Raw genomic sequence first — 14,167 nt, 5'->3', positions numbered from 1 at the left:
TCGACCAAACAAAAATAATATTTTACTGGTATAAGGATATTTGAGTGTAATAATGTAGGGTCTGATTGTATAACACATCTAGCGCAACAAAAGTAGAGTAATTAAAATTAGAGAAATTGCAGTGGATATACAAAGATAACCACTATATTTGCGAGTATGGACATTCGACTTTAGCGATGACGTGTTTTTTTATAATGTCACCAATACCCCTACCATCCTATATCGAAGCCTATTTTTGTATGCATTATTATTTGCCATATTCATTTTTTTTTCCAGAACATGCGAAGTGAGAGAACTTTTGTTCATTATTGCATGCAAGAGACATGAGTCTCGAAAATATCAACTCCCTCTCTCTCACCCCTTCGGTTTCTCCGTAGAATCACAAACATCCACTTTCAGTTTTTTTTCTCTCCGTAAAATCCATAGTTATCAAAGATTCTTACATATATTCTAGTACAATCCAGACAATAATCCAGATTAATCAAAGAATCTCAGCTTCATATCACTCAAATCCCTCGGATTTCACCGTAGATTCCAGAAGATAATCTAGAATTATCGTAGAATCTCATCCTCCCATCCCTCAAATCCGTCGGATTTCACGGTACATTCCAGAGTCATCGTCTGAACACTACACCGATCATCTTCCTCGTTCCACCGTTCTGGTTGCATATCGTTCGATTGTAAGTATTTTTATTCTTTTTTTTCATCACCAAATACTCCATACAGATCAAAGCTTTTGATTATACTTATTATTTGATTCAATAATATGCAGTCAATGGAGTTAGGAACCCGATAAGATTCTCGCTAAGAGAGTTTGCCATCGTAACAGGGCTGCCGTGTGGTAAATACCGGATCCCTCCGCCGAAAGATATGAAGAAACCCGCCGGTGAAGATGACGATTTCTCACACACACCACCGAGAAACGGTATCAAGCCAGCACATGCAAGGACGTTGGACACCGCATAAAATGTGAGATGTTTACATACCCATCTCCATTTTCTACTTTCTAGCCTTCTTTAGCAATATATATATAATTCTCCGGATAACACCTATGTTAGAGAAGCTTAGTCATAAATAGCCTTTTTATTTTTGGAAACAACATCACCTGTTTATTTGGATTAGTTACCGTGCAAGCATTAAGTTAGACATACATATTTCTAGAGATAGCCGGCATAATTAATGTATTGACCAATTTACCGGCCAACAACAAAACTAGTCTCCTGTTTGCTAAATATCCGTCTAAACTCCTAGAGATAACCTCTCGTTGTCCCAAACTTCACCAAATTGCTCATCTATGGAAATACCGGCTAACATTTGTGGTAGACATACACTGCCCAGAATAGCCGTACATTTTTGTTTGAAGATAGCCGGCGTAGTTAATCTATTTAGCTAAGTTACCGGCCAACTACAAAGTTTATGCAAATGTTTTGTTAAATATCCGTCTAACCCAGTCCTTTGTCTTCTAAATGCCTAGGTACGTGTGACTCAAATCATCCCGAATGAAACATATTTCGAGATCGACGAAGCAGAGCTGTGTTTCTCTGACGACGAAGATGGCGAAAGAGTAGATAAAATGCTCAGTCTAATCAAAGAGGGCAGCAGTTTCAGGAACGAAATGTTCGAAGGGGAGCACCAAAGGAAGACGTAGCGCCCATGCGTGACGTCTCAGAAGAGGCTGTAGCTCTAGCAAGAAATATGTATACATCATAAATTAGCCTTTACAGATCTAGGTTATCTGTACATTTATGAAAGTTTAAAACATAACATATCTAGAGCATATAAAATACTCATCATACTGTTTCAGGATTTAGCCGCACATTAATATAATTAGCCATATATTTTAGAGCCATTACTTAGCCGGATATTATATACAACTAAAATAACCGAAGCCACAAACTGAATCCGGCCAGCCATGAAAAAGGACAGGATACATCGATACTTAGACTTAATTGTCCTAGGTTATCTGTCCACTCCATAACAGTTTTGAAAGCAATATAACTAGAATGTAGAGAAACACTAAAGACGATCCAAGTGTTTTAGAGTGACACTTTAGTTGGTGTTCTCTTCAACTACCTTAGCACCAGTTATATAGAAGAAAACATATAACTAGAACGTAGAGAAACATATATATATATATATCACTCGTGAGATTTCAGCGAATTTTTTTATTTTTTAAGGTGTCTTTTATTGGTCAGAATGCGTGGTTATTACTAGGTGTATGACGTAGCCATATAAACATTTTGTGCATATATACTTTTGCTAATCATTACTTGCATGTAATGATGACAAAACATTTTTTTTATGTAAAAGAGAGAGACGGCATAGGGGCAGCAGAGTATTTTTGCTAGGGCAGAAGGTGGGCCTGAAGCTTGGGCCTCTTCTTTTTCCATATCCGCAAATATTGCCACCAGACTGTATTTAGTGTGCAAATGCTTCTTAAAATTAACGCTCAGTTACGCTCGTTTGATACCAATTAAGTAGAAAAAGAAAAACAAGTAAAGTAATAAAAATTCCATAAGTTACGCTACATATGAGAGATGTTTTACTCTCAATAAATGTAGCAAAACTCAGCGCAACATATATTTGTAATTATTTTTTACTCTTATTTTATCCCTCTCATTTACTCCCAGTTCAGCTTTTCTTTATCAATCATACTCGTAGAGTTTTGTCATACTGATTGGAAAAACTTGAATAAATATAAACAAAACTGTAGGCGTAAATCATTTTGTCAAAAAATAATAATGTAGAGTTGTAATACTTTTTGACTTTTTCTTTACATTAAAGTATTAAACACTTCTCTCATGAGAGACACTTTCTGATAAAAGACTATGTGTTTTTTTCACAAATTTGTTTTGTGGGAAAATCAAAAATTGTAGATAACCAGTTATGGACGATATGAATTACGGATGATAAATTGTTGACGACGAATTGTAGAGGACGAGTAACTTGTGGATATATAATAAAAAATACAAAATATGTGTAATGATTTACTTTTACTATTACAAATTTGAAATGTTAAAAATAAATTGACTTGTATGTAAAATATGTGAATGAATAGCAAAATAAAAATGAAAAATGTGGATTAGTGAAGATGTGGAAATAGAAATGTTGATTATTGAAAACGTGGACACAAAAAATACGGTTGGTTATAATGGAAATGAGTTGGATTAGATGTGACCACGGGGGAGTCTCCAGCAAATTGGTGTACAGTGGTTCGAAAGATGAGATCTTTAGTGAGTTAGAACAAAATTCGATTGTGGTGGTGCCGTCGGCGACAGTGGGAATAATGGTGGAAATGTGTTTATGTGGGGTTTTTTTAGAAGAGGCGAAGAACAACGTTTTAAAGGTATCAACTAATGACCTCGGTGTGAAGATGTTTATGTCTATGACTAATTTATAGTTTTTCTATCAACGCGTTGGTGTCCACGTCCACATTTAATTTTGTTTACATGTTAAATTTTATATATATATATATATTATATATATATATATATATATATATATATATATATTATATATATATATATTATAGGATCCTAACAATAGAGAATTTTATATATAATTTATCATGATATATATTTTTGTTTAATATATTTTAGAATTTGAGATAAAAGTAAATGAAAACATAAAATATAATAAGAAAAACAATAAAGTAAAATAAGAAGAGGAGAGAGACTTATGTGATTGAGAAAAAAATATCTAGTTTCATTCTTTTAGTTTAGGGCCATGAGAACTTTTTCTACAAAAAGTGTGTATCAAGTGACAAATATCTTATAGTGTAATTGAAATGTGATAATATGTCTTTAAGCGTAGAAAATTCGATAATGTATTGGTCAAATACTCTGCTCCCTGGCTTAAGATGAAACTAATATCATTTGTGTTTGGTAAAATAGATCTAATACTATTTATATTATAGTAGACTACATCAACTTAGTAATTTAAGAAACATCTGACTGGAGATAAGTGACAAACACAATTGAATACCATATTTTATTTGAACTAATCCATGCTGTATGTACCTTATAGAACTCTTATAATCCATATCATTAAACCATTTCTGTCTCCTGTTTTGATTCTTATTTTCGGTACTTTAGCATTCTTTTGGTATGTTACTAGTAATATAAGATAGACGGACTTGCTTCATAGGATATGCATGTCTTTGTGGAAAGTAAACCCGTAACCATTGTCAGGGTTGGCCCTAATATGTTTGTTATAGAAAGCGGAACATACACCATACTAAACTTGGGTGTAAGTAAATGTTGTCTCAAATGGTGTTTTTAAAAGAGGTGTTCTGACTCCTAGCTTTATAACTGTCTCTTATATACAACTTAAAAGTAGTTGAATCGTGTAAGCATTAATATTCTACGTTGCGGCGTTACAATCTCCAGTTCGTAAATATTTAGTCCTTTTTGCTGTGAAATTATTAGACCATCACTAATCCCAGTTTTTAAAATGAAAATTTTAACTTCGGCTAAGAGATGATTCTTATTTTTTTAGATTTTAACTAAGAAAAGTTAAAAATCGTTTCTTAAATAAAAGATATAAAAACTGTTTTAGTCGAAAAATGTAAAATAAATAAAAAAAAATGTCAAATTATAAATTAAGAATCCCAGATAAGAAACCAGGTTAATCATGCTCTTAAGATATCGACGAGATCAATATTGACGAGAGTACAGTTACGAAAAACAAAGATATATATATTAATGAGATTGTGGGTGGAAATCGAGGGTATGCAAAGGTTGTAAAGATTTGTCAATATCTTACTGTAGGAAATTACCTTCATGAACAAATATACTGTTTACATTTATGCTTATTTTACAACAGGTGTGCATAAGCTACTAATCAAGCGCATGAGTTGGTATTCTTGCATTCCTAATTCGAGCCCCGGTAGAAGGAGTGAATTAAGCATGTTTATGTTTAAGATCAAAGGATGGCTCCCAGTGGCGGATCTAGAAATTTTTCTGAGTGGGGGCAAAAAAAAATTTAATCTACTAGTTAGGTTTTATATGATATTTTACATGAATGAGTTGTATATCTTAAACATCTAACAGAAAATAAACTAAATAATACAGCTAAAATTTTTTTATGTAACTTTTGAAGAAAAAGAACGAACCACTAAGAAAAAAAAACTGAAACCATTTGTCAAAACAAAATTGAATAACAAGAACAAATGACCAAAAATATTGGAAAGAACTAAAGAAGAGAACGATGTAAAAATAAATACTAACATATGGAATAAATTAAATCAAAAAAGTGAAAGAAGAAAAATATATAAAAACAGTGCAAAAAGATGTAGGTGGGAAATTTGAACCTCGGTTTGAGTGGAGGCAAAAAGAGGCTTTTGCGAACAATGCTGCGAGATACTTGATAATTCTAGTAGAAATAAATTTAGTTGTAAATTATTATGGGGCAGCTGCACCCTTCCTGGGCTTAGTAGATTCGCCCATGATGGCTCCATGCAGAGGGGGAGATTAAGTCCATAATATCCCCAACTCTTCCTAGAATAACCGATTTTTTTTTTTTGCGTTTATAAATTATTGTAACTTTTAACGTAATTCAGATTGAAGTACTTTCTAATTCTTAACTGCTCTGCACTTTCCGTTGATATGTGAAGCTGGAGGATTAGTCACCGTTTGAACAAATTATATTAGCTAAGACATTTCCATTTCCACATATAATTTACTCTATAAATAGAATGAGAAATGGAGTATGAACAAAAAATAAAAATCACTCTACTTATAGAGTAATTTATTTTTTGTTTATACTTCATTTTCACTCTATTTCTGGAATAAATTATGGAGTGGAATAAAGATTTTTAAGTTGGTTTCTGTCTCTTCAGTGTTTTAGCCATTTCTTTTTGTTGAGTTCGAACTAGCAACTTTGATAACATAACATATTATATGTTTTATGGTAGGTAAGTTAAATAAGTTTGTAACGTAAAATTAATTGATAATATGTAGATTGATCTATACTTTGATGTGAGACTTTATTGTTGTGTCAATTGGATACGATAGTTTTTCTTTGCCATTAATTTCAAAATAGTAAGTAAGAATTGATGGGATAAAAAAATTGCAACTTTTGGATCAAAGCGAGTACCTAACGAATTAGATTGTGTAGATCGGATTCTGATTCTGATATGATATTAAATTAGATAATCTGTCAATATAAAACTAATTTGTGATTAATAGATTAGTTCATATTCTAATTACTTATAATATGTGACGTTGTTATAATATGACAGAATTTGCTTATATGCTAGTAGTTCATATGGTGATTTTTATCGGTTCTGACGAGTTTCGGGTTGAGTTTATACACTTTAATGGCTGGTTCCGAGGGGACAAACAAAAAACTTGTCAGATTACCTCTGAGGTAGAAAAGTATTAGGTTATTTATTCTTCAAATATGAAAATGATCGTTTTTGTACACTTAGAAAAGTGACTCACTCACATCAAAAGTGTCTATCATATAACATTTTTAAAAGAGTGCTCTTATGCATATGATACCAACTAAAAAGAAATAGAGTACTTTATGATATCTTTTTATTAGATCTTTAGGTCCATTAGTTTCTAGATATTTGATCAATAATGACATTTTGTTTATTCATGGAAGTTAATAGATAAAACAGAGTTGTCCTACACACCACAAACACAGCCACACACTCCCACAATAAAGGTATAACGAGTGAAGAGTCAGCAACCATACCAAAAAGGTCAAGAGGACACATGGCAGCCTATTCGTGAATCAAAAATCCATTCACACAAAACCGTGGGACCATTTTAGCTTCGTCCTGTCCACTTGTCATCCCCAGAGCCAAAAACAGCGTGTTCTTTTCTAAAAAACAGCCCCACCCGTTTCCAAATATCTCATGCCAATATAAACACCAACTCTCGCTCTACTTTTCTCAAACCACACACTCTTATCTCCACCTGAAAAAGAACATAAAGAGAGATAGAGAGATAAAATAGATATTTTATCAAACCAGACAGAACATAGATCTTGTTACTTACTCACTACACTCAGCCCTATCCACTTTCTCAAATGGAGTTTCCAACAATGAGCTCATTCTCTTCTTCCTCTGAAATGCTTAGCTCCGAGAACGAGTCTCCGGTTATGACAGGCGCCGATTACAGTCCCATGCTGGCGGCGAGCTGTCCGAAGAAACCGGCGGGTAGGAAGAAGTTTCAGGAGACACGGCACCCGATTTACAGAGGAGTTCGCCTTAGAAAATCAGGTAAGTGGGTGTGTGAAGTGAGGGAACCGAACAAGAAATCTAGGATTTGGCTCGGAACTTTCAAAACCGCTGAGATCGCTGCTCGTGCTCACGACGTCGCCGCCTTAGCCCTCCGCGGAAGAGGCGCCTGCCTCAACTTCGCCGACTCGGCTTGGCGGCTCCGTATCCCGGAGACAACCTGCGCAAAGGATATCCAGAAGGCGGCTGCTGAAGCTGCATTGGCTTTTGAGGCCGAGAAGAGTGATCATGGCATGAACATGGAGGATACGACGGCGGTGGCTTCTCAGGTTGAGGTTAATGATACGACGACGGATCATGGCGTGGACATTGAGGAGACGATGGTGGAAGCTATTTTCACGGAGGAACAGAGAGAAGGGTTTAACATGGCAGAGGAGACGAGGGTGGAGGGTGTCGTAACGGAGGAACAGAGCAATGGGTTTTACATGGATGAGGAGTGGATGTTCGGAATGCCGACATTGTTGGCTGATATGGCGGAAGGGATGCTTTTACCGCCGCCGTCCGTACAATCGGGACATAATAATGATGACTTCGAAGGAGATGTTGACATGAACCTTTGGAATTACTAATATTAGTATTTTTTCTTTTCCAATTCTTTTGTGATATTTCACTATAAAAATTCGGATTCTACCTTTATTTTTTGGGAAAATTTGGAGAAATACACTCAAATAAGAAAATAATTTGAAAATTACACCTATATTTAAGTTTTTAGAAAAATACACTTATATACATATAAATTTACATAATTGCCCATTCTTAATATTTCTCTAATTCAGATATATTGTTTAAAGAACACTGATTACGTTCACGCTTATGTTTTTTTCTTCTATGATGCTGAATATGAATTTGGTTAATGAATAAAGAAAAGATATGTATTTGGTTAAAGACAGGTAAGAATTTTTTTTCTGGAATCCAAACAGAGAGTGCTCTCTCTCCTCTACACTCTCTTCTCTCGTTTGCTTCCCTCTTAATTTCTTTGTCTTCTTCGTCGTCCTTGTCTCGTGAAGAAGAGACACTTAGCTTTTTTTTTTGTGAAACTAAGAGACACTAACCTTTTTCCGTTTTTGTGAAACTAAGAGACACTAGTGGAATCCTTTGCTCACTTTCATTGATGGCATTGCCTTAGCTCATGCTCGTCAATTTCGGTTTGGAAGTAGATAAGATATTTCCGTCGTGATGAAATTTTTGCCTTTTGGTCTGATTTTGTTTGACTTGTCTCACTGAAAAAATCATTCTCCTGTTATGAAATATTTTTGGTAAATATGTGATGATATACGCAGGGGATAGCCATCTAAATGAAGTGGTCTGATTTTAAAATGATAAAATAACATATTTATCTCAACACACAGATTTATCTTAAACAAAATAATTTTAATGATATTATTCTTATTAATTACCAATTTATATATTAATTTCGAATTAATATATTAATTACTGAAATATCTTGGGTAAACAAGTCATTTCATAATTAAAGAAGTGTATTTTTCAAAAAGTAAAATAGGAAATGCGGTTTTCAATTTTCAAATCCTAAACAGGGTATTTTGCAAATTATCCCTTATTTTTTTGTGGGGATCTTTATTTTTCTTTTTAAGTTTGGGAAACGGGTGTATATGTTTCACCATGGTGTTGTCAAAAATGCTGGGTATTTTCTTGTGTGTGTAGCATAATCATCTTTGTATGCAAAGAAACAAATTTTGGTTCTAATAAAAAAAAAGAGGAAATAGAAGGAATGTTACTAAATAAAAAAAGAAAATAATCAAAAGGTAAATTAGTATAGATTTTAAAGTGATCATTATTAAAAGGAGACCAATATTCTATATTCATATATAAATTGTTATAGATTCTTGACAAAAAAAATTGTTATAGATTCTGGTATCCAGCTGAGTAATAGAATAGCCGTTTGCTGTAAAAAAAAAAGATTATGGTATCCAGAAGTTATTAATTTTAAAACATATTTAAAAGGTTATAAATCTTGTATGAATAAATAGCAGAAATCCTTAGCATTTCTGCAAAATAGAAACAATATAGGGCACTTCAGTAATTACAAAAAGTTATGGATAGCGAATAATCGGAGCAACATTTTTAGAAAAATCAACACTATTAAAAGTTTAGGTACACTTGGTCCACATTTAAACAAAATCCGCCTTATTTTGTAAATAGAAAAAGTACAGGTACTAAATAAATATAAAAACTAACAGAAATTGAGAAGCGCGTTGGACAGAGAGAGAGAGATTATCAATGGCGTCGTCTGCAACCACTCTTCTCTTCCACCACGGCTCTACTCGACTCATCCCTCGCAGACGATGCCAATCGCCTCTACTCAGAACGTGCATACCAAAGCCATTTCTCTCCCTCCGCAGCTCACGTGGCTCCTCCTCCACTGCGCCGCTCGTGCTTTCGCCGAAGGCGAAATCGGTCGGATTACCTCGCGCTTACGTCACCGGAGCGCCGCCGATCGTGGGAGAAGAGGACCCGAAGATCGACGACGGATCGAAATCGGAGGCGGAGAAGGAGGAGGAATCGAAGGATTTGATCAAATGGGGGCTTGTGTGGAGCTTGATGAGCAAGCACAAGCTCAGGCTCCTTGTTTGCTTATTGACTCTTGTTGGATGCAGCACTTGCACTCTCTCGATGCCTGTGTTTTCAGGTAATCGATGTTCTTCGATTCAGCCTCACGTTATTGTGGAATGATAGTGTGCTGGTTTGGTTTAGTTTTTCTATTTTTAGTTAGGCAAAATCTATGTTCAAATTGATTAGGCGCGCGTCTAGACCGATTTAATTAGTACCTCGACGGATATTTTTAAATTCGGTTTTGTTTATGTTCGATTTGCTGACTAGGTAGACATCTAGGCACCAACCTAGACCGATTTTTAGAACATTGGAATGGTTGATATTTACACAATACGCCATGGCCACATATCTTGCATAATAGTTCATGTAGATTCATAATAGTTCGTGTAATTTCATATAATTCATGTAGTTTGTAGCGATGTAACACATAATAATAGTTCATGTGATTCATTCACAGTCCGTATAGTTTCCAATATACTACTATTTTTCATGTGGTTCATGTGCTGGTTTTGCTGGTGTGGCTGACAATTTTTTTTTTTCATTATTGATTGAGTTAAATATGTATTGGTTCTGTGTCACAAGTAACTGTGAGTGTTATGTTTTGAGATGTAAAGGTAGATTCTTTGAAGTGTTGATTGGCGTGAGGCCGGATCCTCTGTGGCAGCTGCTGAGCAAAATCGCTGTTTTGTATTCGTTGGAACCCGTCTTTACTATTGTTTTTGTAACTAACATGAATGCTATCTGGGAAAGCGTTATGGCAACGCTAAGAGCTCAGATTTTCAGAAGGGTTTTGATCCAGAAGGTATGGTTTGTTTCGTATGATCCATAATTTGCTGAATGTTTACCACCTGAATATCTTTGATGTTGGTTTTCTTTATGTATTTGCAGGCAGAGTTTTTTGACAAATATAAGGTTTGTGTTTTTTTTTATCTCTTGGTTTGTTCAGGGGGATTGGGACTTTTGGGCTGAGTTCATTTGTTGTAGGTAGGAGAGCTGACGGGGCTGCTTACGTCTGATCTTGGCGCTCTGAACAGCATTGTGAATGATAACATCTCAAGAGATCGTGGATTTAGGGCATTTTCTGAGGCAAGCCATTTCTTTACTATGCAAATGTGAGATCGGTGTTTGTGTTTCCACTTTGCATAATGAATAGTTGAACACAGACTTAATCTTAGCTTGGTGTTTTGTTGCTCGTATTTTTGGAGTTCTATACATGACAAAGAGTATCCTGTTGCATCTCAAGAATGCACAGTTCCTATGGCTTATGTTTTTTTTAAAAAATCTTTTTAGGTTTTTGGAACAATCTGCATATTATTTACTCTATCTCCTCAACTTGCACCTGTGCTTGGTTTATTGATGCTCGCTGTGTCAGTTTTAGTTGGTAAATTCTCCAGGCCTTCATTTTTTCCTGAACTTATTGTTTGGTACACCTTGGTCATTTTTGCTCACGTTTAATTGTGCTCATTTGGTCAAAAGCTGTGTACAAAAGATCGACTGTTCCTGTTTATAAAGCACATGGATTAGCCCAAGCAACAATGTCTGATTGTGTATCAGAAACGTTCTCTGCAATCCGAACTGTAAGTACTTGACTTCATCATATTGTATGTTTTGGCTGTAGTAACTTTTGATTTTCCTTTAACGAAGCAAGTATTTTTCTCTCTTATAGGTAAGATCGTTCAGTGGTGAAAAACGTCAGATGTCTCTCTTTGGTAGTCAGGTCATATTTCAACTTCTTACTAGCTATAAGTCAACTCTTTTAAACAAATATTGTTTTTGTTCCAACTGTTCCAGGATCTTTTATTCTAACCATCTGTTTGATGTACAGATTCTTTCTTACCAGCGTAGCGGCTTAAAGCTTGGTACTTTCAAATCAATAAATGAATCTATAACAAGAGTTGCTGTTTATATTTCTCTATTGGCTCTGTACGCTCTTGGGGGAAGCAAGGTCAAGACGGTAAGATATGCCTGCCTGTAAGACTTTTTGATTGCTATTATGGTTGAAATGAAGCTTCATGCCCATTAAGGCAAAAAGAAAATGGTGACTAGATGTTTTAAGCTAGGACAAAGTTACCACCGTCTGAAATTTTATAAATCATCAGAACTAAATAATCAAGTTTCTTTTATCTCTATTTTGTTTAGTTTCTTATGCTGTTACTTTTACTCCTCTGCACTTTATCTTTCTTGGTTCTTATCTTTTAAATTTTTTTTTTCCTACGCAGGGAGAGCTTGCTGTTGGAACAGTTGTTTCCTTCATTGGATACACATTTACTCTAACGTTTGCTGTTAGTACCTCTATCCACAAGGCACTTATGGTTACCCATATACATGTAATTTAGTTTACCATGGTCGTTGCTTCTGTTTGCCAGGTCCAAGGGCTTGTAAACACGTTTGGAGATCTACGTGGAAGTTTCGCTGCTATCGAGAGGATCAACTCCATTTTAAATGCGGTGGACATAGATGAGGCTCTTGCCTACGGGTTAGAAAGAGATATACATACAAAGAAAGTTCAAGATGAAAACCTTAGATTATTCTTGTCTTCTGGTCCTAATTTGAATATCCGTCACCTCGATAAGTACTACATGTCAGATCTGAAATCAACGAACAATCTACGTACATTGACTTGGGCAGGAGATGTCTGTCTTGATGGTAAAATCAGACCAAGAAAACTCTCCTCATATCATCATACTTCAAGATCACCCAAACTTCCCTTGAACTGAGGTTGTACAGCTAAGCTGAGGGTTTTCCATTTTCTGATTTTGTCTAGTGTAGATTTGGATTTTGCTTATCCCCTACGACCCGATGTGAAAGTTCTTGATGGGTTCAGTTTGACGTTGAAAGCTGGGACCGTAACTGCACTTGTTGGCTCTAGTGGTGCGGGAAAAAGTACTATTGTACAGTTATTGGCACGCTTCTACGAGGTAATCGGCTCTCCTCTTCCATCTGAAGTCTGTGAAGACTAATTTTGAAGCTGCTTTTACATCATACTGATGGGTTGAGTTCCCAATTCTCGCAGCCAACACAAGGACGTATTACTGTGGCTGGAGAGGATGTGAGAATGTTTGACAAGAGTGAATGGGCTAAGGTTATCTCAATTGTGAATCAGGTGTGTATCCGTACATGTATTGGGTCAATCTTGGTGGATTATATCTTCTTCTCTTTTTAGATGGTTATGATTCTTGTGTGACTCAGGAACCCGTTCTCTTTTCCCTCTCTGTGGCCGAGAATATTGCATATGGTCTCCCTAATGATCATGTGTCCAAGGACGACATCGTTAAGGCAGCCAAAGCTGCCAACGCTCATGAGTTCATAATCTCACTTCCCCAGGTTCGGATTCCTGACCTTATGTGCAACAACTCCCCTGTTCTTCTTGAAAATGGAGTTAAGCTCCTCTTACCAATACTGGTGTTTTGTTAATAGGGGTACGATACACTGGTGGGTGAACGAGGAGGCCTGCTTAGCGGAGGACAGAGACAGGTATAAAGACATTAAATGCTATGTGTTTTGTTGTTCCTCGCAGACTTTTGCTACCGCTTTGATGTACTTGTTTATCAACGTTTCAGAGAGTTGCAATAGCCCGGGCTTTACTGAAGAACGCCCCCATCTTGATTCTCGATGAGGTGAGAGACTCTTTTGTTTAATAATCTCATCTTTGATTGACTGTTTGGATGGGAGAGAAGGAACAATATGCAAACAGTTCAAATGATATTCTAGAACAGAGAAGGAGCGAATTACAACTTAAAGCAGATAGAGCTTTAAGATAAACATGAGACCCCTCTGCTTATTCTCTCTTCCATTCTTGTTGCAGGCCACGAGTGCGCTTGATGCAGTGAGCGAACGTTTGGTCCAGAGTGCGTTGAACCGTCTGATGAAAGACAGGACAACTTTAGTCATCGCTCACAGATTAAGCACAGTCCAGAGCGCGCATCAGATCGCTGTATGCTCTAGTGGGAAGATCATAGAGCTTGGAACTCATTCTGAGTTGGTGGCGCAAAAGGGATCATATGCTTCACTTGTTGGCACTCAGAGGCTGGCCTTTGAATAATCTAATCAATCTAAAAGTTCTTTTACAAGTTTTACTCAAATAGAAGACCATACAAACAGATTATAGATTGTTACATGTGTAATCTGAAACAAAAATTACTATAAAATGGTGTTTCAAGTGTTATATTCCAAGAACTTATTTCAATGCAAAGCAATTACCAAATAGTTAATAGAAATTTGATTTTGATAATAAGTGGTTGGTATAGGTTTCTACAAAGAGAAGTATCAGAGTCACAGAGGTCAATGGTGGTTTTAGTTTCTATGGTAATGATCTTCTGTTCGCTGGTGCACAAGCTAAATGTTTGA

General features: G+C 35.7%; 2 protein-coding genes and 1 long non-coding RNA gene across 3 annotated transcripts; all 3 read left to right on the top strand.

Moving 5' to 3' along the window:
- Positions 1 to 387: 387 nt before the first annotated feature.
- Positions 388 to 1,843, top strand: LOC108834914 (uncharacterized). Its single transcript, XR_001946884.2, has 3 exons — positions 388 to 680; positions 773 to 969; positions 1,475 to 1,843. It is a non-coding gene; the product is annotated as an uncharacterized LOC108834914 (long non-coding RNA).
- Positions 1,844 to 6,919: 5,076 nt separating this feature from the next.
- LOC108834913 (dehydration-responsive element-binding protein 1B-like) lies at positions 6,920 to 7,885 on the top strand. Its single transcript, XM_018608227.2, has one exon. The coding sequence runs from the start codon at positions 7,039 to 7,041 to the stop codon at positions 7,816 to 7,818; it is 780 nt and encodes a 259-aa protein (XP_018463729.2). The 5' UTR covers positions 6,920 to 7,038; the 3' UTR covers positions 7,819 to 7,885.
- Positions 7,886 to 9,452: 1,567 nt separating this feature from the next.
- LOC130501636 (ABC transporter B family member 28) lies at positions 9,453 to 13,985 on the top strand. The gene is made up of 16 exons (XM_056996477.1): positions 9,453 to 9,896; positions 10,435 to 10,622; positions 10,709 to 10,732; positions 10,805 to 10,906; positions 11,111 to 11,201; positions 11,297 to 11,397; positions 11,487 to 11,537; positions 11,646 to 11,774; positions 12,040 to 12,102; positions 12,187 to 12,466; positions 12,590 to 12,738; positions 12,834 to 12,923; positions 13,010 to 13,144; positions 13,238 to 13,294; positions 13,381 to 13,437; positions 13,626 to 13,985. The coding sequence occupies exons 1-16, from the start codon at positions 9,488 to 9,490 to the stop codon at positions 13,860 to 13,862; spliced, it is 2,163 nt and encodes a 720-aa protein (XP_056852457.1). The 5' UTR covers positions 9,453 to 9,487; the 3' UTR covers positions 13,863 to 13,985.
- Positions 13,986 to 14,167: the final 182 nt, after the last annotated feature.

The sequence above is a fragment of the Raphanus sativus genome, unplaced genomic scaffold, assembly GCF_000801105.2.
Source record: "Raphanus sativus cultivar WK10039 unplaced genomic scaffold, ASM80110v3 Scaffold0238, whole genome shotgun sequence".
NCBI classification, from domain to species: domain Eukaryota; kingdom Viridiplantae; phylum Streptophyta; class Magnoliopsida; order Brassicales; family Brassicaceae; genus Raphanus; species Raphanus sativus.
Note: the sequence above shows the minus strand (reverse complement) of the source record. Positions and strands in the feature narration are given on the sequence as shown.